Source organism: Plectropomus leopardus, chromosome 11, assembly GCF_026936395.1.
Source record: "Plectropomus leopardus strain MGB_pleo_1.0 chromosome 11, ASM2693639v1, whole genome shotgun sequence".
Lineage (NCBI taxonomy): Eukaryota > Metazoa > Chordata > Actinopteri > Perciformes > Serranidae > Plectropomus > Plectropomus leopardus.
Genome location: NC_142186.1, coordinates 36,578,544 through 36,606,151, shown reverse-complemented (window position 1 = coordinate 36,606,151; position 27,608 = coordinate 36,578,544). Strand labels below are relative to the sequence as shown.

The 27,608-nt window shown below is 40.4% G+C and overlaps 2 protein-coding genes and 1 pseudogene across 7 annotated transcripts; 1 reads left to right on the top strand and 2 right to left on the bottom strand.

Annotated features, from left to right (window-relative positions):
- Positions 1–257: 257 nt before the first annotated feature.
- Positions 258–18,897, bottom strand: LOC121939292 (SMAD family member 4-like; annotated as a pseudogene). The gene is made up of 12 exons (XR_015778025.1): positions 18,778–18,897; positions 15,386–15,486; positions 13,779–14,029; positions 7,744–7,921; positions 7,449–7,573; positions 7,126–7,367; positions 6,675–6,788; positions 6,535–6,588; positions 5,608–5,791; positions 4,832–5,000; positions 4,058–4,196; positions 258–2,802 (listed from the first exon to the last, which is right to left on the bottom strand). The product of XR_015778025.1 is annotated as an SMAD family member 4-like (transcript).
- On the top strand, positions 17,963–22,237 carry LOC121945493 (uncharacterized). Of its 5 annotated transcripts, XM_042489694.2 has the most exons (7): positions 18,190–18,520; positions 18,917–18,950; positions 19,042–19,134; positions 19,392–19,524; positions 20,230–20,398; positions 20,589–20,663; positions 21,561–22,237. In XM_042489694.2, the coding sequence occupies exons 3-7, from the start codon at positions 19,070–19,072 to the stop codon at positions 21,794–21,796; spliced, it is 678 nt and encodes a 225-aa protein (XP_042345628.2). In that variant the 5' UTR covers positions 18,190–18,520; positions 18,917–18,950; positions 19,042–19,069; the 3' UTR covers positions 21,797–22,237. The 5 variants fall into 5 exon arrangements, with proteins under 5 accessions (XP_042345629.2, XP_087940906.1, XP_042345628.2 ...); XM_042489695.2 differs by lacking the exons at positions 18,190–18,520; positions 18,917–18,950 and adding an exon at positions 17,963–18,170; XM_088084780.1 differs by lacking the exons at positions 18,190–18,520; positions 18,917–18,950 and adding an exon at positions 17,964–18,170 and having other exon boundaries at positions 18,984–19,134.
- A 588-nt stretch (positions 22,238–22,825) lies between these two features.
- Positions 22,826–25,960, bottom strand: LOC121946365 (cocaine- and amphetamine-regulated transcript protein-like). The gene is made up of 3 exons (XM_042490930.2): positions 25,709–25,960; positions 24,197–24,280; positions 22,826–23,991 (listed from the first exon to the last, which is right to left on the bottom strand). The coding sequence occupies exons 1-3, from the start codon at positions 25,829–25,831 to the stop codon at positions 23,884–23,886; spliced, it is 315 nt and encodes a 104-aa protein (XP_042346864.1). The 5' UTR covers positions 25,832–25,960; the 3' UTR covers positions 22,826–23,883.
- Positions 25,961–27,608: the final 1,648 nt, after the last annotated feature.

Here is a 27,608-nt window from a genome sequence, read left to right as displayed (position 1 = left end):
AAATCACTCTGTATCATCAGCCAGACGATAGAGTTATCATTATTTATTTATTTATTATTTATTCACGAGACATAAGCATGTGAATAAATGGAGCTAACAGAATATCAGATACATCATTCAGCATCTGTGCAGTCAACAGCCGATGTTAAAACGCAGAGTTTACAGCAGAGCTGAGCGGCTGCAGTGCCTTCGAGCAAAGCACCGACTGCACTTCTTACAGCAACAAGGAAAATAAAAGACACAAATGAATCAGGTGATTGTTTTTACCAAAAAAGTTTAATTTTGAAATAACAGCAGATGTTACAGTTATAGACCCTTTCAGTATAAAAGCCTTTAAAATAGAATGTATGATAAAAAAATTTTTTAAAAAGATGCAAGAAAAAACTGACGACAGAATAAATAATCTGACAGTAAACAGGATGTGACGTCATCCAGAGCAAGTTGTGAATCTTTGGTAGATAATCAAAAAAAATAAATAATTGTTAAAAACTTTGAGCAGAGAGATGACATCACCCTGTGGAAACAAAACAGCTGATTTTTGGCAGGTAGTTTTTTTTTCTTTTTAAGTTTTACAGTGGCTGTTGGGTTTGTTCACTCAAACAACCGAAACATTTTTAAAGTTATGATTGTCTTACTCAAAGTACAAAATGTTTGCAGAACAGGATCATTTTTAAAAATACATAATCAGTATGCATTATATCGTGACTTTTTTTTCCCCAGACCAAATAATTCTTCATTTTATCATGAAAATAATCTGCAGATTTATCGATCTTGACCGTATCGATGCAGGAAATAGAATTTACATATTTACATTCATATTTTTTGGTGACAGAAGCTTATGTTTAAACTGCGGGGGGGGTCCAACATGTTCTCATCCCAGTTCGTCAAATACAGCCGCTTTGTCATTGGAGCTTCGCATCCAAATATGTTGTACTAGATACCCTCCTGCGTCTGTTGCTGACATTCCCGGACGACTTGTCAATTTACGCTTGTAAAATGCATTGTGTCTTTTCTAAATACACTTCCGTTGTCACAGGAAATTAACCGTTTCTGCTCATTAAATGCATGTGGTCTTTTTCAAAATACACCTACAGCGTCAGTAAAACACGTGCACGTGCATAGGTTTAGAAAAAAAAAATCATGATTTGTCTTAACGTTCTTACAGGAAGTGAACGGCAGACTCCGGGGGAAACATTCATGCATTCATGTGATGTCGGAAGATCGGAAGTTATGAGTCGGGAAGTCGATCTTCCGACTTCATGGCGTTCATGAGCTCTGAGGTTGTAAAGGGAGAACATCATGAAAGCTACAGAGAATTAATTAATAATTAATTAACCTAGGTCACTCTATGTGGACAGCAGTTAGCATTAATGCCATATTAACACTTAACATGTGATCAAAAATTGATACTTAAAACGTGAATTAATAAAAGGTTTCTTACCATTGACCAAATGTTGAATTTTGCCCGCCATGTTTATGCATCTATGACGTCAATTCGGCAACTTGTGTTATAAAATAACGTTGTTATCAATGTTAGTATACTCTCCTGGATGCATTACAGTTAAAAGTTTGCTATTTGCTGCAGTTAATAGTTAATATCAATTATTGACACTGTTGCTTTTCGTCATTTCTGCTGCCCTGAAACGTCACGCAAACGTCATAACTCGGCAAGTCGGGTATCATTGAAATTTCCCACTCGTATTAACGACTTTGAGGGCCGTTCATGTCCTTGTAACTCGTAAATACGGTACAGATGATATTCCTGAGGAGCACGTGAGGGCAGCAGCAAAAGTCCAGGGTTTGTTGGACCCATCCACCACCCCTCCCACCAGCCCTGTGAAGGCTTTATTTTTATTAACATTCATTTATAGCTTTTCTTGCCTTTATTTGATAGGACAGCTTAAAAGTAAAGGGGAAAGAGAGGACGTGACATGCAGCAAAAAGCTGCAGGCTGGCTTTAACTCGCGGCCGCTGTAGCATGGACGCAGCCTTCGTATATGTGACGCGCGCTCTAGCAGCGAGATTCTTGGCGCCCCGCACTACCGGGGCTTTCTAGATCTTTCTGTTACTTTAGTGAATCACACTAACTCGAAAAGCGCCTCTTTGCGTTGGCGTCTGATGCCGACATCACTGACAAAGCAGCAGGATTTGAGAACGGGCTTGTTTAGCGATTTGGTAAATCGTTAACAGAATCGATAAAAGTCGCTCCGAAAACAAGCCAACAATCAAACATGAGTAAACTGTCGTTTAATTTTTTTCAAGAAATTTTATAATAAAGCAGAAATGTCCTTTTTGATAAATGACAACTTTAGATCTGTAACTGAGCCTCTCTGCACGCTGGTATCCATGGAAACTCATCTGACTGACAGGAGGACGAGACGCTGTGATTGTCTGATTGTCTGAAGCATTTCTGAACCGACCAATGAGCTGCGGCGTGTTCGTTTTCACCTGTGTGAAGGAGGACAGGACGGGCGGAGCTTTTAACTCCCGTGTTGTCCGTCACAGACGGTTCAGGTCAAATCCTTCGTTGTGATTGGCTGTCCTGTGAGCTAAACTCCGCCCGCACAGATTAAACACACACACCTGTCTCAGTGTGTCAGAGTGTGTGTTCTCGCGGCGGCAGCGTGTGCAGCACCTGGTCGAGCAGCTGCAGCGCGCGGTGCAGGTGCACCTCCAGCCAGCAGGGCGTGTCCTTGATGCTCTGACGCGGGTAATCGCACCCCCAACCTTTAACGAAGCTCAGACGCACGATACACAGCCGGCGCAGGTCGTCCACGCCCAGACCTGCTGACGAACACACACCTGAAGGGAGACAGGAAGTCACACCTGAGATACAACGACAACAATGACAACGACAACGACGACAACAACAACGACAACAACAACAACGACAACAACGACAACAACAACAACAACAACGACAACGACAACGACAACAACAACGACAACGACGACAACAGGCAATTAAAATAATATTAAGAAATTGAATAAAATGAACAACAATATTGCAAGATATAAAACAACTAAATTAATTAATAAAAACAACAATAATAATAATACTTTTTATTTACTATTAACTGTTTTAAAATGCTTTATATGGTCAAACCAAGATTAAAACATCTCAGAGGCAAATAAAACATTTAAAATAAATATTAGTAACATTTAAAAAACTGGATAATAACACAGTGTGCTAGCATTTTAGATAAAAGATTTTAAAGACGTCACTGATCTTTTTTGTGTATGTTTGTGTGAGTAATGTAAACGTCTCTGTATATCATGTTGTTTTTCTGTTTGTATTTGTACTTTCTGTTTGTTTGTGACGCGGACCCCCTCGAAAACGAGATGACACATCTCAAGAGGTTATCCTTTCAATACATTTACATTTAAATTTAAATTTATGCAGCTGTTGCAATGATAATGATAATAATGATAATGAATACAAACACTAAAATCCACTTTTGTATTGACGTTAATTTAAGTTCTTTATGAGGATTTAAGATCGAAGCTGCAGCAGAAATTATGTTCTCACAAGAGAAAATGAAACACACAGAACTTCCTCCAGCATGTAACAGACAGGAAAACATGTACCATTAATGACATTATTATAATTATAATAATAATTATTATTATTATCGTTATTAGGGCCATTATTAGGAAAATAAATTCTGAGAATTAAGTGGTGGTTCTAAGGAAAAGAAAGTCAAAATATTAGATGACAAAAGCTATAATTTTATGAGAGAAAGTCTATACATTATAAGAAAAAAGTTATATAAAATCATTAGTGTGTTATTAGTATAATATAGTATATTATTAACTTTATATTTAAAGAATAAAATGTTGTATGTTATGATTATGATTATGATTAAATGTGCATAAGTTTTTTACTAACTTTTTCCTGAAAGACTTTTTAAAATATATTTTTAATTTTCAGTGACGTCGCACTCAAAGATCTTTTAAAGTGTCTCAGAAGTGTCCAGCAGGCAGCGCTGTCCTCTCAGGTTAATGTCCTCCGCACACTGACACACAGCAGAGACAGAGGCGGACGTGTGATACTCACTGACAGCCGGGGCGATCCCCCCCACGCTGTTCGGACCGGGAATCGCACCGACGACCGCTGCTGCCTGAGTCGCTACCGCCGCCTGAGCTGCTGCCGCCTGCTGCTGCATCTGTCTGTGACACTGCCTCAGGTCAAACACCTGGAGGGACAGACAGGTGAGGGACAGACATGTGAGGGACAGACAGGTGAGAGACAGACAGGTGAGAGACAGACAGGTGAGGGATAGACATGTGAGGGATAGACATGTGAGGGACAGACATGTGAGGGACAGACAGGTGAGAGACAGACAGGTGAGAGACAGACAGGTGAGGGACAGACAGCACAACAGTCTTCAGGTCAAAAGAATCTCATTAATAATATAAAAGTATATTGAATTTATTTCTAAATTTTTGTACAACTACTCTTAATTACTTTTGTACTTCTGGACCTCTGCAATATTATTTATTTATTTATTTAAAAGTTCATTTATTCTTCTATTCATTTAGCATTTTTTTGATACTCTCTTAATTGTTTGTTGTTTACAGATAAAATGCCCTCAAATTCAGACGGATGTCTCTGCCTGTGGTCTCCAGAGAGGACGAGGACAGAGTCTCTGCGTAGCGACTCTCTCTATCATGCCGCTGCAGGGTTAAAAAATGCTCCGGGTTGTAATGAAAACAATCATTTTGGACGAAGCTTAACCCAGGATGCATCAGTACAAAATGGTCACACGCAGACAGCGAAGGTGAGGAGGGGGACGGTTGAATTAGGACGCCGTGAGTCGACTGTGCTCACCTTGATGTAAGCTCCGGGGTAGATCTTGTGGACTCCGTCTCCTGGCGCTCGTCCCGCCTCACGATCCAGGTATAAGCTCTGGACGAACACCGAGTGGTCGCTAAGGCAACGCATCCAGATGTCCCCCTCCCCCCGACACTCCAGCTGCACCCCCCGACCGATGTGGAGCCTGCAGGGAAACAAGGCACAGAAGAAGAACATCGCCGTGAGTCACCGACGTCACACCTGCTGCCACCAGTTCTGCCGGCGGTCACACCGATCACACCGGGCACACCGTTCACACCGTTCACACCGATCACACCGATCACACCGGGCACACCGAGCACACCGTTCACACCGTTCACACCGGGCACACCGTTCACACCGTTCACACCGATCACAACGTTCACACCGGGCACACCAATCACACCGTTCACAGCGATCACACCGTTCACACCGTTCACACCGGGCACACCGGGCACACCGAGCACACCGAGCACACCGTTCACACCGTTCACACCGTTCACACCGGGCACACCGTTCACACCGTTCACACCGATCACAACGTTCACACCGGGCACACCAATCACACCGTTCACAGCGATCACACCGTTCACACCGTTCACACCGGGCACACCGGGCACACCGGGCACACCGTTCACACCGGGCACACCGTTCACACCGTTCACACCAGTCACACCGTTCACACCGGGCACACCGGGCACACCGGGCACACCGTTCACACCATTCACACCGGGCACACTGGGCACACCGGGCACACCGTTCACATCGGTCACCTGGCGCGGTGACTGGCGGCAGTGCGGTGGACATTACTCAGCTGTCCCAAACAGAAACGGTCTCCTCCTGAAGGATCCACGTAACCGTCCACGGTCACCAGAGGACAGCTGGACTGGACCTTAAACATCTCCCCGACCTGGACGTCCAACTCGAAGTACGAGATGGAGCACCAGAACTCTGGACCTGAGAGAGGGGACATGTTCCCAGAGTGAGGACACCTCTGGAAAAAGGACATTTTTGGAAAGTTTTGAAAAATCATGATGTAAATCATCATGATGGGCACACCTTCAAAAAATGAAGACATTATGTGAAGTTTTGGAAGGTGAGGTCATTTTTTAAAATTTATGACATTTTGTAGAGTTTTGTAAATAGAGAAATTCTTTTGGAAAGAAACATTTTTAGGGGGAAAGTTATGACATTTTTTTTTGGAAAGTGAGGACATTTAGTGAAAAATTCGGAAAGTGAGGACATTTTTAAAAGTCAGGCCGTTTTTGGAAAGTGGTGACATTTTTTATAACAATTATGACATTTTTCAAAAGTGAAGAAGGTTTTGGAAAGTTAGATTATTTTTAAAAATTAGGACAATTTTGGGAAGATGTTTTAAAAGTGAGGACATTTGTGGACAATAAAGTTAAGGAGTAATTTTTTTAAAGTTAGGGCATTTTTGGAAAATGTTTTGGAAGTCATGATAGTTTTAAAAGTGAGCACATTTTCTAAAGATCTGTAAGGTGATAACAAAAAGTTGGGAAATCTTTGGAAAACAGACTTTTTTTTAGAAAGTGAAGACATTTTGGTGCAAGAAAGAAGGAAGAAAGGTTTGGAAAGTCAGGATATATTTTGAAATTGAAGACAGTAAAGTTTTGTAAAGTTTTGTAACGCAGGGGCAGTGGTACTAAAGTGATGATATTTTGGGACAGAGCTGGTACCTGGGTGGTTGGACACTGGCTGTGGATACGGAGCAGTACTGTGATGCTGTGACCCTGCAGGAACAAACACAGAGACTCAGTACAACAGTAGAGTACTAATACTGCAGTACTTCAGGGGGATATTTCACATGATGTCGTACAGAAGTGAGTGTTGGGGGCGTGGTGATGATGTAATGGCGGCTGCTGGTGGCCCCGCCCACTCTGCGGCGGTCCTGCTGGGCTGTAGGGGGCGGGGTTATTACCTGGCCAGGTGGCTGCAGAGACACACAGGACAAAGGTCAATATCTGTCACATGTTATTACAGTTACTGTGGTACGAGGGCTGGGCGATAAAACAATAATGACATCAATCGCGAAATAACTTTTCCTCGATTAAAATACGAGATGTAGTCGACAGAACGCATTCCAGCCATGATTTGACGGACAACACGAACAGCCAGTGACAATAAGAATAGCGCTGCGGAGAACCAAATGCAGTGAAGGACTTTGACTGTTGAACAGCTGAGTGTTTGACAGCCACAGCGCTGAAACAGCCAAATCGGCAGAGGTGGAAAGTGACTTCTTTCTTCTTCTGTGTACTTTAGTGCAGTACCGTTTTTGGGGGGGCTGCTGTAGTCGGGCTGGTGTGGGGAGGTGGGGGTGGGAGGGTGAGGAGGGTGAGGAGGCTGGGGGGTATGAGGGGTTGGGGTGCGGTGGGAGGCGTGGCCCCGTGGTTCTGAGGCAGGGCAATCTGAAGGAGCCCGGGGCCGTCGTTGCAGACGCCCCCCACACCTCCCCCGCTTCTCCCGCAGCCGCCCGCTGACAGAGCCGCAGGCGTCATGGAGCTGCTGCCTGCAAGACAGTAAGCAGGGCATCAACTCACACAAAGTTCATCTTTACGTGAAATAAAAAAACATTTGACTGACAGTCTGACCTGGAGGGAGAGAGGCATGCTGGGATACATGCTGACGGGCGGGGCTGGCTGTAAGGGTCAGAGTGGGGGGGCAGGTCGATCTGCAGACAGTCCTGCATGAACTCCTCCTTTATCAGAGACTGAGGACCTGAAGGAAGACAGGGGGCGGGACGAGGAGCAAGAGACGAATCAGACAACAGATAAGATAAAAACATAAAGGTTTTCCTCTGATCATGAATATGAATATATATAAATGTTCAGTGTGTGTGTGTGTGTGTGTGTGTGTGTGTGTGTGTGTGTGTGTGTGTGTGTGTGCACCTGTGGTGGCGGGGGACGCCACCCTCTCGTAGTGGTACGGATTCACACACACGCTGTCGTACTTCAGGTCGAAGGCGTACTGACAGAACTTCACATGTTTCAGCTCGTTCTTGTGGAGGTCGGGCCAACGCCACAGACGGGCGTAGATCACGTGAGGGAAACCTTTCCTCCCCGCCACCTGCAGACAGACAGACAGACAGGTGAGACACACACAGACGTTTAACAGACAGACACAGACAGACAGGAAACAGCCTCCATGGAAATTTAAATAAACTCTGTGAGAACAAACTGAGTCACCGTGAGCAGGGGTTACCATGGAAACAGTGTGTGTGTGTGTGTGTGTGTGTGTACAAGGTGATGCAGGGTTAACTCGTCACACCAAACCACGACCATGACATCATGTCTGACCTCGTGTGTGTGTGTGTGTGTGTGTGTGTGTGTGTGTGTGTGTGTGTGTGTGTGTGTGTGTGTGCGAGACAGACGGAGCTCATCACACTGCAAAAAATTCATCCTTATGTTTATTTTAACATTTTTAGTTTTATTGATTTTTTTTTGTTTATCAGTTTTTAAACCAAAGGATGAGTTAAAAAGGTATCTAAGAACATAAATTATTATTATGAATGCAAGAATTAAAAAAAAGATTTATCCAGACACATATAACACAGCAGCTTTATTCTCAGATCAGTATCACTCTGATTGATTATTGATTGCAGTCAATAATCAATCGAGCTACAGTGAGGTTTAAATAAAAAACAAAAAGATTAATCTTTTTGAGCACAATCATGTTAAAAAGCAACAGAAAAAAAGTTTTATCTTTCAAATACAAATAAAAGTTAAAGCTGCTGCATGCGTCCCAAACAGGAGAACTAATATATAAGACAATAAAATATAATGTTTATTTGTAGAGCTCAAAACTCACAAACTTCACACTCAGCAGCAAGTTCAAACGGTTAAAATAATCAAATACCAAATCTGATCAAACAGAGTCTGAAGGTCCGCTGTGAAGGTTGTGAAATGGAATAAATTAAGTATATTTTCTTAAGTGTATAATCACCTGAAAATAATAATTATTGTGTTTTTGTTACCTTAAAATGAATCAATATAAACATAAGGGGCAGCTCCTCATGTTTCTACGGTAGCCTAGAACGGACAAATTTAAAGCTGGCTCTAGATCGGAACATTCGTGTTTTCCGTCGTTAGCTGCCACTTCACGATGAGCAGCGTCGGAAAAAAACACCGATTTATTAAATTCAACATTTTTCAGTCAGAACAAAATAAAATAAAACACTGAAAACGAGAAAAGATCCAAAACAAGCTGATTAGTAAACGGAGAGATGGAGTCACATCACTGCATCACATCCACACACACACACACACACACACACACACACACACACACACACACACACACACACACACACCCACAGTGCAGCAGCCTATCAGAGTGTGTTCTGTGTGCACAGGTGAAGGGCAGGGATAACAGTCTGCAGACAAAACACACACGCACACACACACACACACACACACACACACACACACACACACACACACACACACACACACGCACACACACACACACTGTAAAAAAGCGTCCGTCTTAACGAGTCGCTCAGCTTCACTCTGTGTTCGACACAAATCACTCTGCAGACAAAACTTTGTGTGTTTGATAAAAAAGCGTCAAAGAAGCTGAAGCTGCAAACACGGACGCTTCACACACAGAAGCTCCGAACATCCAGCTTCAGTATCAACAGGCTGACCTTTGACCTTTGACCCGCACGTCATCACTTTATCTTATTAGACATTTCTGTGAAGTTTTATTTGTTTATTAGAACATGAATTGTTGATTTACGGCCAAAAACAAGTTTTGCAGTTCATCGTTGAGTCCGAGTGGACGTTTGTGCCAAATTTGAAGAAATGACTTCAACGTGCTGCTGAGGTCTCACTGTGAGGAGAACGGGACAGACGGACAGACAACCCCCAGAAATAAAACACCAAAATGATGTTTGGAGCCTCTAAAACTGTAATATTTGGAAGTTATAAACCGCTTTTGATGCTACAGTGGCTTCCTATTTACATTGTTGACTGCCCCCTGATTGGACGGTGCTGCAGACGTTTCCTAGCAACAGATTTACGCTTCACTGGTTTTAGTGGTGCAACCTGATGATTCAGTGAAACTGAGAACTTTTTACAGTGTAGGAACTCTGTGGCCAGATCCAAGAACAAACTCGAGACGTGCACACATTCCCGTCTGTCTGCACACACACACACACACACACACACACACACACACACACACACACACACACACACACACACAGTCTGGCTTAAGTTAACCCGGCCCCTTTCCTGTGTTTCAGACAAAACAAGCCAGCCTGCCCTTCCTCCTCCTCCTCCTCCTCCTCCTCCTCCTCCTCTCCGTCTTCAGTCTGCTCTCTGACACTCTTGTATCAGTTTTCTGTTTGGATGTTTGAAGTTTTCCAGGTTCCTTTGATCCTTTAAAGACTTCACAGGATCCCCTGGTTCTCCAGGAGGCTGCAGGACTCCTTAAGGAGGTTTCAGGCTTTTTAAGGAGAGAGTTAACATTCCTAAAACGTGTTGCAGGTCCTTGATAAACGCCTCTTTCCTTTTAGGACAATGTCAGATGCTTCATCTGGGTCTTCCAGGGGACTTGAAGGAGGCTTGTGAGTCTCTTGACGAGGTTTCGGGGTGTCCTGGGTAATAGGCGGGCCGTCTCGAGGTCTTCTGGTGTCTCAGAAATAAAGACATCGGGGTGATCTTCAGCTCTCTGGTAGAGCGTGCGTCCCATACAGGCTGCGTCCTTCGCGGCGGCCCAGGTTCGATTCCACCCTGTGGCCCTTCGCTGCACACGGCCCCTCTCGCTCCGTCCTCTGCTGTCATTCAGCAGCTCTGCAGCCGGCGGGTTTACATCGCAGATCTGCACAGTGACGAACAGTGACGCTCTGCCACTTCTCCTCCTGCAATAACATCCAGTAACCATGGCGATGGACGTTCAAAACATTAGCAGCTCTATTTCTATTGCAGCCTTCGCACAAGCCGTCATTATTTCCAATTAGGAGCCGACAGATTATCGGTCGGGCCGATTAGCGAGGCCGATATTTGGCATTTTGCAGGTTATCTGTATCTGTGTGCGTCTTCATCAGCATTTAACCTCACAGGAACATTATTTAAAATGATAAACATCCTTCAAACGTTCTTCAAACATCAGACTAAAATGTTTTCTTTAAAACATTATTGGAACTCGTAGTTAACGTTAGCTGATGTCGTGGGAGCGTTCCCGTTAGCTGGCTGCAGACGTAAACGGCTCATTCTAATGCAACGAAAACACAACAATTTATTTTATTCTGATTGTTCACTAAAGAAAACGTACTTATGATATCTTATTCAGATTCTGCAAGTTTTTTTTTTTACTACATTATTTATTTTTTATTTTATTTGGGAAAAGCGGTTTCAAATAACTTTACTACAAATTAGTGGAAAAAGAGAGTTGGAGGCAACTATTGCAGTACTTTTGGTATGGCAACTGTTCTACAGTTAAGCTCTCATTTAGCTCTTCCAATCATTTTTCAAATTTCTTTGTAACATTAACAAATTATATACAAAAGAACATGGGAATATTTATTTATTTATTCATTCATTTATTTAATTTACTACACTATTTATATTTATCATATATATATATATATATATATTTATTTATTTATTTGATTTGATCGTATACACTTTTATTCTGTTTGAGTCCCGCTCAGGCAGTGAAAGTGAATTTCATTGTTTTAATCTGTTCAATGACAATAAGACTCTCTTTGATATATCAGCCTAAATCCTACACACTGGACCTTTAAGGGTTCTCCAGAGTTCTCCAGAGCTTGAAAAGGTTCTCGTGGTGCTGCTGGAGGTGCCAGGGACGCCTGAGGGGTTTGAGGTCATTGAACAGGGTTCTTCGAGTCCTGAAGTTTAATTTGGAGCGGGTCGGATTTTCTCTCGGGGCGACCTTTGTCTGCACGGTCAGTCATTAAAAATGTTCTGTGGGTTCTCGTGTCGGTTCTGCCCGTTCCTGATCTGTTCTGGCTGTAACGTGAGGCCGAAAGTGGCTCATGTGAGCCGTCTGAAGTGTGATCCATGTTTACATCCTCCGGTCTGATAATTACTGTCTGACAGTGTGTGACACACCCAGCTGTCTGCTGCTCTGACTCCGTCCTACACTTTACACAGAACAGCAGAGAACAGCAGAGAACACCAGAGAACACCAGAGAACATCAGAGAACACCAGAGAACACCAGAGAACAGCAGAGAACACCAGAGAACACCAGAGAACAGCAGAGAACACCAGAGAACACCAGAGAACAGCAGAGAACACCAGAGAACAGCAGAGAACACCAGAGAACAGCAGAGAACACCAGAGAACATCAGAGAACACCAGAGAACACCAAAAAAACACAGAGAACACCAGAGAACATGAGAGAACACCAGAGAACATCAGAGAACACCAGAGAACACCAGAGAACATCAGAGAACACCAGAGAACAGCAGAGAACACCAGAGAACATCAGAGAACAGCAGAGAACACCAAAAAAAAACAGAGAACAGCAGAGAACAGCAGAGAACAGCAGAGAACAGCAGAGGAACGGCTGCGAGGAACCAGACAGGAGACGGGAGCAGGTGACTGTCGGACAGGTGTTAGAGGAGGAAGTGCAGTAACTGCAGTGTTACTGTTGTGTGCTTTTATTAATATGCTTCAAATCTCTTAATTATGGCAGCTTTCATTCCATCGTGATTCAGTTTTTGAACATCCTCTTTAAATAAACCTGACACCTGATTTATATCTTACAGGTTTAATCAGCGACATCATACAAAGTTCGCTGAAAACAAACTGCGACAGGCGATTACGTGTTTATTCCTCCAACCACAAGCAAATCTTAAAAATGAAGAGAGACTAAAACTAAACTGAAAAATAAAAAAGTCTGAAATGCAGAGCCGATGGATGAACCTTCAAACATTGGACATAAACCGTCTCCACGGCTTCTACTCATTTTAATCGTCTCTTCAGCGGACACTTGTGCTGCTTTCATCTCTTTATTCTTCTGCTTTCAGAGCTCACACTTCAGCGGACGCTTCAAACGTTTCAGATCTTTACCTGAACAACTTCCTCAGCTCCTCTTCTACCTTTTTCCACGTTAATACCTGCGTGCATGCTGTTTTTAAACGGAGGAAAACCCGTTAGAGACTCCTCTGTGATGGACAGCTGACCAGAGCTGTGTACACGGCTCTGCAGTAGATGCCTTTCTGTTCTTTTTTTTGATTTTGTTTTGTGTCACGTTCAACATCTCGAGCGGGTTGGAAACAGGTTAGTAAACAGTGGACAGCAGCATGGAGGCCAGTGAAAATGTTACCGTGGTCACTTAAATCTTCTACTTATTCAGCTTCTCTTTCAAACTTGCTGCAGACTCAATTGTGAATGACAGATTTTTGGTATTTTCCACCTGATGACATCATTTTTTTTAAACCATATTTGGCATGTGTTTTTTTCTCATCAAAAAAAGATAGTGGCATCATGATAAGAACCTGGCAATTAAAGGGTTAAACTTCTGAAAATTCAACAGTATTTGATATTTAGGATTAGGACTGATGTTGGTTAAAAAATTAAATCATTGAAAGTAGAAAATAATATTAATATCTTTCAGGCTTGATTTTGAAAAGCACATTTTATGTGCAGAGCAGTAAGAGTGTGTGTAACATTAAAGCGAGCCCTAAGGATTAAAACAGTTGATCCGTTTCAGGTGATCGAACAATCGATCGATTTATGTCCGATCGCTGACGTTCTAAATGACTCCTCAGTGGTTTATGTAAAGAAAACATCAGTTTCGTCCAAATGAACTCAAATTCAAAAGAAAATTTGAATGAACGCTTGTTTCCATTGATGTTGTGTAAACTTTCAGCTGCATCACACAGATGGAAAACATCACACACACACACACACACACACACACACACACACACACACACACACACTGTCCTACCTGCAGCCGTCCGTCCAGCGTCCTCTGGATGGTGACACACTTGCTGGGATGGACGCCGTTGGTGGTGACGGCGGTGATGAGCGAGTCCAGCTCGTCCTTCTTCTCCTTCAGCTTCTTCACGAGACTCTCGATGGCGCGCTTGGCGAAGCCCTCGTTCTCGGCGCCCTGCCGGTGGCACATGAGGCTGTGGACGATGCTGAGGCAGGCGTCTGCGCTGCTGGGGGCCGGGCCGACCGACATGGTCACTGAATCTGCGAAAATTTAGAAAATCCAGTCAATGCTTGAATCATGTTTTAAGCAAAAATGACAAAAACACCCCAATATTTGCTAACTTTCATCTTCCATGATAACAAAACTGAATAAATTTGTTATGGACATTAAAATGTAAAAAAAAAAAAGACACCTGAAGACGTCACCTTGGATTCTGAGAAACAGACTCAAGCTCATACATTTTATAGACCAATGATTCATGGAGTCATCATAAAAATATTCGCTAGATAAATAAAAAGTGAAAATCATTAGTTGCAGCTCTATAATTTAATTTGATTTAATCAGTTACTATTTCAAGCTGAGATTTTTTCTGTCAGAAGATTTTTTGACACATTATGTGCTCAAAGACTATTGAAAATGTGAAAATCCAATAATAATTTTGGTTTTTGCAGTTTTTGGCGACGATAAATGGTGCAGTTTTGCAACTTTAAAGAAAATATTCATATTTTCTTTAAAAACTGGCCATAAAATAAACACAAATACAACCATAAAGTTGGATGCCCCTCCCCTAAAGCCAAAAATAAAAAACACAAGTCTCTCATCAGCGCTTAAAAAATGATTTGACAAGCCTCTCCCTTTTAAACCCCCCCCTCATAAATAACAAACAGTCCCTTACAAATTCAGATTTCTACACATAACATACGAAAAGCTCAGACAGAAGCCTTCATCCGCTTAACGTGTTCAAGGACCGGAGAGTTTTAAAGAAAACATGCCTTCCAAACCTGCAGTAAAAAAAATACAAAATACAGCCATGAATAAAATACGGTAAATAATGAACAGTCCCTAAGTGGTACAATGACATAGTAATACACAGGTATGTTCTGTAAAAGATAAAATACTCTGAAACAGGATCAGAGCTGTGACATCTCATTGATATGATCAGATCCTGGTGATCGGTGATCAATATAAAGATTGAGTGTGATGCTCCGTCTTCACTTTCACTGTGTTGCATCACGTTTCTGATTATTCATCAACCTCTGACTGACTCACGTGATCCCCCCGAGCCCCTCACCGACTGATTAATCAATTCAACTTATGATTGTCAATAAGATGACGTCAGCCGTCCATAATTAGTAGACAGTGATGTCATCAAGCCGCTTAGTTGGTCAATCAAGTCTCGTTTTCTGTTGATTGGTTGATTGATTACTGATGTAACGATCAGCGCAGCTGGGGGTCAGAGAGACAGTTTGACATGCAGACACTCACACAGACAGGAGGACAGACAGGGGGACAGACAGGAGGACACACAGGAGGACAGACAGACGCATCAACAGTTGTCAGGTATTAAAGCGGCCGCGCGGAGTGAACCCTCCGCGGGCTCCGGCGGCTCCACTCACCGGGACTCGGCTCTCTCCGCTCGGCTGTGCTGCGCTGCCTGTGACGGTGAGACCGGCTGTCTGTGTGTCCGTGTGTCCTCCGTCTGATCCAGACTGTCTGTCTGCACACTCATGAGAGTCAGCGCGGGGGGCTGTGTCATGCTCACCAGACAGCCAGACATAACAGGAAGTCAGCCGAGTCCGACGCGTTATAAAAATAAGAGTAGATTCATGAGCGCAGACAAGCACATTAAAGAAGAACAAGAATCTGCCTTAAAACGCGTTTTTCACACATTAAAGATCGTGTGAAGTGGTACATATTATTATGGAACATTATTAAGTATAATTAGTATAATTATTCAAGTACATCTGACGTACTTGTACTTAACTTTTTTGTTGTTTTTATTCATTTATTTTAATTTCTTCTACTTCTACTCTCCCTCCAGAAGAAAATGTACTTTTGACTGCACTACATTGATTAGTAGTTAGTAAGTTAGATCTTCATTTGGAACATGGTAAATAAAATAAGACAAAATCAAAGCATGTCACATAAAGTAATAAATAGATAAAAAACCCAAGAAATGATTCGAAAAAAGTGCAGAAAATAAAAAAACAAAATATGTATTTTTGGTAACTTGATTTCAATCCTTTAAAACTTGAGCAAAGTGGCTTCATTTCTTTCAAAAATAGCAACACAAAAAACCCTAAAATAAATATTAAATAAAAAATACTACAATATAAATATTTAATAAATAATACATATTTACATAACAAAAAGTAATACAATCTATATACACTATGTGCACTTTTCATTTATCCACATAATGTATGCTTTTTATTTAAAGTTGCACAGCATAACTGAAATACACACAGGATGTGTTTATTATTACTACACAAAAACAGAGAAATATGAATATTATTGCACAGTAAATGGCAAAAGTATTGCAAATCGGGGAATTGCAAAGGAATTTTACACAGTAACAATATAAAGCATATAAGATATTTATATATTTATGATGATAAAAAAGGAAATATATAAACTGTAATGAAAAAAGTGTTGTGTATTAGTCATATTAGTTATCTATATAATGTATATGACTATGTTTTGCTGCAAATACTTTTGTGCTTTTACTTGAGGAGACTGTGATTTTAAATGCTGACTTTTACTTGAAACAGAGTAAATCTACACTGTAGCAGGCCCAAACACTTCTGCTTTTACTTAAATTAAGTGAGATTTTGGAGTATTTCTCCAGTGAGACATTAGGTCAGTATGTTATGGTCTGCCTCTAAACTTTCACACTTAAAACATCCGCCTGCAAAATCATCCTCACGTTATTATTATAATAATTATTATAATTATCAGCATCGTCATTATTATTATTATTACTATTATTATTATTTTTTATGCACTAGATCTAACTTCAAACATTTATTTTGAAGTTTGAGGACAGAAATGCGTTTTCCGGTGCTTTCTTAACTTCTGTGACAAAGTTTGTTTGTGCGCGTGACCTCTGTTGAGTGTGAGGCAGACAGCCAATCACAGCTCTCCTGTGTATGCGGTTGCCCTGGGTTACCAGGTGATTGGCGGGTCGGCGGACAGACAGACTTTAGCGCCATCTCGTGGTGAAGAGAAAAATAATGAACACAAACAAAATACAACAGACGAGTTTGACACTGATAAAGATATAATCAAAAGTATTATTGGTATTATTATTATTATTATTATTATTATTATTATTATTATTATTATTATTATCATCATTATTATTCAGGGGTTTTCTTTATTTTTTATTCTGAAAACAAAATCTGCAACTGAAAAAACAAGACCTCAAATATGATATTAACTGAGAATTAAAGATAAATTATTCAAAATTAAAATTAAAATACAAATTTAAATCAAAATTATATTTGAATGGAAATCAACCTTTTCCTACAATTATTTTATTTTGAAGATCAAAATTTGAAATTTGAGTTTCATTTTTTATTCTTTCAATTATTAATAATGTTTTAAAATTAAATCTTTGGGTCTTGATTTGGTTCCATAACCTGAAACTGATATTAAAATGCTATATCTGATGGTCTTTAATTTGGAGGATTTCCACCTTTTAAACCTTCTGTGGACAAACATCTATGTTAAATATTATATTATATATAGAATATTGCATTAAATAATTACATGCAAATTTGCAAATTTAAATCAAATCAGATATTAAAGATTAAACTATCCAAACTCAAAAATGCACATACCGAATAAATAACTACAAGGCATTCAATCAAAAAGCAAAAAATAAAAACAAGAAAACAAAACAAAATACATAAAAAATAGGCCGAATCTTTAGCTTTTTTTTTTTTTTTTTAAAAACTTCCCCTTTTTACTTATATTTATTACTAATTTACTACTAAGTTTAATCAGGCCAAAGGGGAAAAATTAATAGAAATGCAGAAAGAAAAAAATCCCAATTGAAAATAAGCCAGTTTCGCATCTGTTTGCGAGCACAGTTTTAATCATGTTTTTATTTTTGAGGGTTAATTCCTGAAGTCAAATGTAAACAGAAACAGACACATTCATGAGGACAGTGAGGACACTGAGGACAGTGAGGATAGTGAGGACAGTGAGGACACTGAGGACAGTGAGGACAGTGAGGCTGCATGAAGGACAGTAACTAAACCTGACCGTTAGCCGAGCCGTTAAACGCTGAATTTCAAACCGTTTTTTATTTCGGGGTTCGGTCTGAACGGTCGTTGATTTGGGAGCAAACAGGTGAAACGTCGACAGGTGAAACGTCGACAGGTGAAACGTCGACAGGTGAGCGGCGGCGCCAAACTTTGATGTTTAGCTACAATAACAACATGTTGCTAGCTTAGCTACCTTTAGCACAGCAGTCGTTAGCACCCAAACGTTGCGTTACGGGACATTACGGTCGCGTGATACTGTCACGTTAATTCGAAAAAAAGCGTTTAAAACGCGTTGAAGTTTAACTGAACATAAAAAAGATTTTAAAAATAATCGGCGACTTTAAAGACCATTAGCTCAGATTTGTAGCAGTAGCAAGCTAGCAGGTTAGCATCGCGGTTAGTCCACGTCAGCTGAGACAGCGGCGGTGAGCAGGTGTGTTTCCGCTTCCCGGTAACACACCTGCGTCCGTCACGTTTGAGGTGACAGCTTTCTTTCATCTTAAGTTGTAAACTTAACCAACTTAAACTAAAAACTTTCCTTCCTAGAGTCAGATAACGTGTTTAAGCTAATGCTAGCTCGAGAGAATGGCGGCGGATCCCCTTTGTAACTTTCTCAAATGTGACGTCTCACAGTTCATCGGCAAACCAGAGCTTTGTAGCGACTAAAGTTTAACACGTGGACATTTATGGTCTTCTCTCAAAGTCGGCTTTCATTTGAACCATAAAGCAGCACTTACTGTTGACCAAAGACGGACTTCATGCGTTGTTGCTGCTGATTAAATGAGGCACCAGAGGGGAAATTCACGCTTTCTGCACATTTAAAAAAGCTGCTGGTTGTGTTTCTGTGCCGAATTGAATTTTTTGTGTGTCATTCAGATATCCAGCGGATTTCGTCCTATTAATCCCTTCGGTAATGAAAGAGGCGTTTGTCTTTGTTAATTAGCCCACAGGTGAATGGGGTTTCGGCTCAGCTGTGAGTGTGTCATTTTTGTGACTTGCAGTAGAAAGATTCAGGGAAACTGGAAGCTTATGGATTCATCAAAACCACCCTCATTTTTCCCGAGAGGCACCTCAAAGGTTTCTCTCAATGAGCGGTGAGACACATTTCATCACATCCTGCAAAATGTGCTTTTAAGTTGACAATTTATATTTGATTGTTCCATTTTCCATCCTGTAACGTCTCTTGGTTGAATGAGAAGTATGTTTTTCTTTACCAAGAATCACCATGATTACATAATATGTAATGTGGATCACAAAAACTCATCATCAGTTTATCCAAAGACATACAAATATGATTGATTATTGATTATTGATAACCTTTGAACTCCTGTCTGTGTGTGTCATGCTGTAGCTTCTCTCACCCTCTTACCCGGCCCAGAATGACGACCTTTAACCCCGTCCTTCCACACCAGAGGAGGGTGTATGACGCCCCACAGGTGGTCCTGCTGGTGAGGAGAGAGAGGTCATCACCGCTCAACCTGCAGGTGAGTTACAGAGCTGTGCACAAAAATATACACAAAAATATATACTCTTGCTATTATTGTTCTTATTTTATTCAAATAGGATAACAATGTTCCCACAGATCCTTAAAAAGTCTTAAAAGGTATCAAATTAATTTATCTAAAAATAAGGCCTTAATTGGTATTAAATTGACTTAAATTAACTTTTCAGAAGCCTTAAAAATGCTCAGACATGCATTGCATTGTCAAATCTCAAAATAATTGGTAAAACCCTTTTTTCTGCTAAATAATTTAATATATTCCTTTTCTTAAACTCGTTATGATGGGAATCCAAGAAGTATAAACATGCAGATTGAGAATCACAAAATCGTCCTGAAAACAACAGAAATGCCAGATATTTCCCACTTCTGTGTGTAAATAAATAGATGCCTTTATGAGAATATAACATGTTCATTGTCTTCCATGAAGAAAAAAGTTATTTTTTCCCAACATTTGACATAGAAAATCTAACTTTTCTACTGGACAAAAAAGTTGTTTTTTTGTTACAATAAACATTTGGGCAAAATAAAATAGTTCACTTTCGGTTATTAAGAAATTTGTTCTTTAGCTTAATTCCGAGTTGCATTAAAAAAGTCTTAAATCTAACTTGAGTTTAAAGAAAAACATTTTGCACTTGATAAGCTCTTCTAAACTCACCTGTTTGGCGCTCTGCTCTCCGTCCCGATGCAGACCCGTGACACGTCTGTGGGGGTGACGCAGCGTCTGAGGAGGAGGAGCGTCTGGACTCGACTCGGCTGGAATAAGGCGACTCGTCGCTTCTCGATCTCCAAACTTCGAGGCTTCTGGAGCTTCAGGAACAAGTACAAGTGGAGAGCCAGGTTCACCTCCACCTACAGGGGTGAGTACCTGCTGGTGTTTTCTCTCTGACAAGAAATCATAGCGATAAATCAGTTAACAAACCGCCCCAAAGAGGAAATATTATCATTACTAACTTCTGTTTCTGAAAAATAAGAGTTATTCCATCATCACACCTAAACCTGTCGTTACATCCTCACCTGTAGTCACACCTGTCTGTGCTTCCTGTGCAGGACGAGCAAACCTTCATAGTCGACTCGGGCAGCGTCGCCTCCTGGGGACGAGAAACATCTGGAAATTAACAGCAGGTCAGTTTATTAACACAAGCTCACAGTGAGCAGAGGACACACCCCAACTGTTGTTACACCTGTTGGAGGCTCAGGTAAGACGGTAAAATGTCCCTGATGATAGTCAAACCGCTGATGTTTGAAGTTGTGGATGGTACCTTTACCATCGCCGTTCAGACCGTGAGTTTTTCATACATTCATTAAATATAACTATAACATGAAAGCAGCAACTGTAAACTGAGATATAGATAAAATAATTTAATTCACTGATCCGACTACTTTCAACTATTAAGGTGGAACGTTTACTTGTAATGTAACTGCATGTGCATTGAAAAAAAGGTGCATGAAATCATGACGTGAGTCCATCAACACACCTTAAATTTCAATATGACAACTTTGACAGCTCAGTCTGTTTTTATTGTCTCTCTTGGACGACTTCAGTAATGAGCGGATCTTAAGCAGAAATTTAACCGGATTATATGAACTTCATATATTCCAAAACAACAACACGTCACGTGCAAATGTTTCACAGTAAAATGTCAACAGAGGCGTTGTCAGAGGGCTTTTATTTTGAAGTGGGAGCAGGAAAGTTTGAGTAACAGACCTTTGTATTTCCTCATTTCTGTGACAGAGACTTTTAAAGTAAAACGTGGTTTAGAGGCGATATAATCATCACAACGCCATTTTCACTGTTTCTGCTAATAAATGCACAAGGAAGAAAACGGCGAGCCACCGTTTCTCGATGTGCTGCAGCTGACAGGCAGCTCACGCTCTAATATACTTATATATAATATATCATATATAATATATAATATCGATCGGTGCACGCCTGCTTTTGGCGGAGTGACCAGTGATGACAGGTTTCTTCCTCCCATTAAAGCATTACAGTAATAAACACGGTCACCTGTTCTCCTGCAGGACAAACACACCTGCAGAGGGGCGGGGCCACCTCTGTCAGTGGGCGGAGCTGGAGCAGAGCCAACGTACCAACCAAGAAGAAGCTGGACGCAGAGCTGGACAAGTATATGTCAATGTCCAGGAGCCGATTGGACAAACAGCTAGACGAATACATGTCCAAATCCAAGAGCCGGCTGGATGCTCAGCTGGACGAGTACATGTCGATGGCGGGACAGATAGAGACAGACTGGGACTGAGACGGTTGTCATGGCGGCGGAGGGTTCAGTTTTCAGCCGGTTTTCTGCCTACAGTTTGATTTTGTGACGGATAAAGCTTCATTATTTGATTTAAACAGATGAAGGTTAAAGATGTTAATGTTTAATTTGACGGGTGGATTATTGATCGATGTGATGGAGCTGTAGGGGGGAGGAGCTCTGACTTTAGTTTGAACTCACAGGTGAGTTCCAGGTGTGCAGAGGCAGGAAGTCGCCGTGTTGCTCTCAGTGAACGTGTATTAGTTTCACCTGTTTGGTTTGTTCATCAGTTTATCGTCACCTGAATAGGCCGTGTGCACTTCACTGACCGCTCTGTGTGTGGGAACTTTTTCCGATCGTGTTACTGAGGCTCCACTTTTGTTACCAGAATTTAAAAAATATATATTTTAATAAAAGATGTTACCTGCCGAGTCACTGTTGTTTACTTCAGGTGTTCAGAAAGTGAAGCACAATTCAAGTTTTCCTTCGTTACGGAGTCTGATCATCGATATGTTGGGCAACTCAAGTATCAAGGGAGGCTCAACTTGTGCCCCCAGGACCAAATGTGGCCCCCAGTCGGGTGTCCGGTGGCCCTTAAACTATTTTCTAATTCACAATAAAGAGAAAGCGATATACACTGGGAAGTGGTTTTTACTTTTAGTGTCCATAAGGTGCCAGATTGCAGAAAACAGCATCCAAATAGTGCCAGTGGAGGATCCCCCACACCCCCGACAGAGGTCCTGGATAAGACCCGAATGTCCTGAAAAATCCCAGAACATCCTGAACTCGCACAATTGTCCTAAAAAATATATATATATATAAATATCCCAAAATTGTATAAACGTCGTGAAATCCTAGAAACGTGGTGCTGCTGTGATTGGCCCCTGACCTGAAGTGAGGTTTTGAATGAAGGGCTTTTATATGGACTTAATGTCTATTTTTTAAGTATCTTAATTTTTCGCACATTTTCAGTCAGAGTTGTAAATGTGATTTTAATTCATGCCAAAAAGTCTGATGAAACCAGGGTTTCAATTTTAAATTATTTTATTAAAAAATGCAACATGAACCTGCAGACAGGAAATTCAGGTTTACAATAAACAAGGTGCAGCATTAAAAAGGCTGAAATTACATGATTGTGTGGTCTGATAGTGTCACGAGGGGCCACAGGTGTCTGCTGCTGCAATCCACTGCGAGTCGAAAACTGATATTTTATTCTATTTCTGCCAATAGATCCTCTAAATCTTACACACTGGATCTGTAATGCAACATACAAAAGCCCAGACAAACAAACTCTGAGCAAAACAGTTTGAACCAAAGCTAATAACGTAAAGTCACGAGCGTCCGTTTTTACTGTTAAAGCACTTTTCACAACACAAGCACAACACGAATCACTACATAAGGTCAAAATGAATAAAGATGTCATTCGGCACCACGTCGCCACGTCGCTGTGCCACCAGGTGTGTTTTCCCTCCCTAACCTTTCCAAATCTGAGCAAACTGGCTTGATTTCTTCCAAAAAGCTATGGAAGAAGGCAACGGACAACTTAAAGTGAAATGGTCCAAAAATTTGCCAGAAATTAGTAAAAAGTTCAAATAAAATTACCTGATAATAAATGACAAAAAGAATAGTAAAAAATAAATGACATTTTTAAAAATATATTTTAATATGTATTTGATTTTTTTTCTGAAACAAAAATTTAAATATATAGTTTTATGAACATTTTCTCTATTTTTTTTCCATTTTCTTGTCTTTTTAAATTTTTTTTTGCATTTTGTAGAACATTTCTTGCCAAGTTGTTCATTGCTTTTTCTCCCCATGTTTTCAAAATAAATCAAATTTCAGAGGTTTACATGCTTGTCAAAGTTTTTTGAGTGCAGCACAATAAAATCAGTCTATACATGAAAGGGTTAAATGACCTTCCTTCGGACGTTATTTTCCGTTATTTAAGTTCCTGGTTCAGTGAATTGCAGCATAACATACAGGCTCTAATAAGAGACATTCCAGGAGCATTATGGGAAATGTAGGATACAGTTAGGACACAGGGATGATGATGATGATGATGATGATGATGATGATGATGATGATGAAGGTCACAGACACCTGTGGAAGAAGAAGTGACACCTGGAGCCCGGCTGACAGTCACACAGCTGCCCGAAGCGAGGACCTTTCTTCACCGAACAGGACGCCCTGACGTCACACTGAGAGAGAGAGACGGATGGATGGATGGATGGATGGATGGATGGATGGATGGATGATAGATGGATAGATAATTTATTAACCCTTCACAGAAAATAACATTTGTTACAGCAGTTCATTAACACATAACATAAAAGTACATCTATATTTATTCACAGGAAATAAGTCATAAATAATAAAAAATCAGCATGTGTGACGTTGTCTCACGGTCGGCAGGCGGCTCTGTCGTCTGTTCAACGTTGACGACTTCCTGTTCTGAAGTTTCTCCAGAACGTTCTGCAGGGCGAGCAGCTGGCAGACAGAAAGTATAAAAAGTATTTATCGTTACACGTTATTTATGACACGACTTCAAAGATCAGGTTCTTTAATCCAAAAGACAAAATGCATCATTAACTAAGGAGAGGAGACCGGGCTGGTTTCTGGCTCATAATCAAATGAATTTTTATTTTAAACATGTAAAAACAAAACACGCAAATAAAAGCAAACGAGAATTCAAGCAAGAATAATGAACGAAGAGAAAATAATTTAAAAAAAAAAAGATCTTTCCGAAGTCTAAACATCTATCTCAATTACAAATACTAAAACCACTTAGACTTAAATATTACCTGTTCAAAAAGGAGTAGGAAGAGGTACTCATGTATTCATTCTTACCCCTATACTGTATATTCATTAACATTTTACATACATAAACGACGTCCCAAATTTTGAATTTTAATGTGAGAATATTAAAAGTATGTATAAATATTTTTTTAAGAGCTTCTGGAACTAATATTAGCCATTCATTTGTCTGCAGTTGACTATGGAGACTCTCTCTCTCTATAAGCAGTGATTGAACCAGCTGCTTCCTAAAAGAGAAACATGAAAAACCCAACTTCACCCCGAGCTTTTATGATGTTGAAAAGACAGATTAAAAAACAGGTATTTGCAAGCTGAGACTCGTTCAGTCACCTGATTACTTAAAACAATCTGATTTACATTGTCAGCTGTCTGCTTGGACCGTAAAAGCACATCATTTTAGTTTTGTCAGGGATGAGTGCGAGTCTCAATTCACAAAGATTCCTCTGAACTACAGTAAACGCAGATTGCAGCTCTTTAACTGCACTCGCTAAAGATAAAGCAGAACTATACAAAATAGTGTTGTCTGTGTAAAAATGAAAATTTGCACTTCTAACATTGAAGCATGATTTATTCATACAAATAGTAAATAAAATTGGACCCAGTATGGATCCTTGTGGGACACCATTTTGAATATTCAAAAAGCCAGAAGACACATCGTCCACTCGGACACTTTACGCTTTACAGCTCAAGTTTTGGAGGAAAACGCTTCGTTAAACAGCCTGTGCAAACAAAGAGGTCAACTGTGTCAAAAACCTTTGTGTTAATGTGAAAATACAGCAGCACAGTATTCTTCTGAGTCTGTCGCGTTTATGTTGTCATTTAAAACCTTCATTGTTGCATTGACTGTGCTGTTTTTTAAAATTCTGAAATATGACTGTAAATCATTGAGAATGCCATGGCTTGATAAAAAAATCCTTTAATTAAGTACATATAAGCCCCCCTAAGACCTGAGCTAAATCTGAGAGTTTAGATATGAGCCTTTATTATTCTGATCATTCTGCGTAAAAAGTACTTTTAAAAAAGTACTTTTATTTTTCTTCAGTTGTAGTAAAATAGTTAAATCATAATACTGTCATAAATAAAGATATTACAGTGACTCACCAGCTCTCTGCTGTCCTCTGACTTCCCGTCTTTCTCATCCGTCCATGGACTTCCTGTCTCACCTGAGGACAGGAGGAGGAGGAGGGACAGCAGGACGATGAGGACAGAGGTGGCTGTGTTCATCCTGCTGCTGCTGAGGCTCAGAGGAAGAGTCCAGCTGGAGGAAACAGAAGAAGAAGTGATGTGTTTCTGGATGAGAGGAGCAGGTCTGAGTCCGCGCTGCTGACGCTCAGATTAACCGGCTGCTCGTTATGCAACTGAACACAACACGATGAGTGAAAACATGTCAGCTTAATGAGATTGGACTCATTCAGAGCGTCCGCTGCACTTCAGTGAGACGACAATTAATAATCTCATCTGGTCTCATATTCATTCTCCCCTCATCTCCTCCAGGTTGTTTTGATTTTTATTTTAAGGGATTTTTTTGTTTATTTTTTTGAAATTAATTTTACATTTTTGTAAGGTTTTGTATATTTTTTTGTGTGCTTTATATGTGTTTTTTTTATAATCAATAATTTTCAGTTTAAATGTCCACTTTTACGACGATGTTTGTTTTTACAGTCTGTGCAGCTGAACTTTGAGTCGTGTGTCAGTCACTTCCAGCAGCAGTTACATAAACAGTTAATCTGCTCTCTAACGTAATCTTTGCTTTATTTAGGACGAACTAATGAATGGAAACATCAACCTGAGGGAGTGACATCTCCGAGGACGGAGTCACTGGATCACCTGTCAATCAATCAGCTGTAATTAAAGAGACAGTTCACCCAAAAATCAAAAACAGCCCCTTTCCTCTCACCTGCAGCGCCACTGATCACTTTAGATCGTTTTGATGTCGGCCGAAGAGATTTCTGCCGTCTGCCACAAACAAGGTCCTAAAATAAGAAGTGAGACAAATAAATACAGTAATTTTGGAGTATTTATTGCAATATAATAAATGTGATATTGGAGTAGAATAAATGTAATTATTGCACAAGATCCAGTCAAATACAAGACTTGACTCTTGACTTATGAATTTTAATATTCTTCTGTTAACCCTTTTAACCTGAAGAAATTTGGCTTGATTTCATTTAAAAAATGGGAAGGCAGTGAGCCACTTAACAAGAAATGAAAGAAAAAGAAGACAATTACCTAAAATAATCCCCAAAAAAGTAAAGTAAAACAAACAAACAAAAAAAGAAACAAGAAAATTACCTTAAGAAAATGCTGAAAATAAAATACAATATAATTCTGTTCATAATTTTAATAAATATTTATAAAAAATAGTAATAATTCTGACATTTTTCATTAAAAAAAAAATCGAATAATCTCACCGAGCTGATTCTCAGGTCCTTTTCTTTTTTTTCTGGACATTTCTTACCAGTTAACTTTTTTTCTAATCTTTTCAAAAGAAATCAAATCAATTTTCTCAGAGGTTTAAACGCCAGTGAAAGGTGTCTGAACGACAAAAAACTGATGTAGATCCAGGTTCTGAAGGGTTAAATATCTTTGCTCTAGTCTCGTCAGGATCTCTAGCCTCCGAAAATCTCTGACTTTGCCAAACACATCACAGATGACGCGTGCAGCACCTCTGACCTCCGCCAGAGCTTCACATGTTCAAGGCATGACAAAGCAGTTTATGACCTACATCAGCTGTTTTTCTTAAAGGGCCAGTTCACCCCCAAATTTAAAATACATTTCCTCTTACCTGAAGTCCAATCAGCGTACAGGACGCCAACACAATATCGCCACCGTGATCACCTGTGCACCTTATGTGCTTCACCTGCCACACTAACCCGCACTGCCACCTGAGGAGAAGCTTATCCACGCAGAAAATATCAACGAACGCACAGACATTAAACAAAAAGTGTATCACCGCGCAGAAGGAAGCGTGCATCTACTCGTGGACGAGAGGCGTGTGACG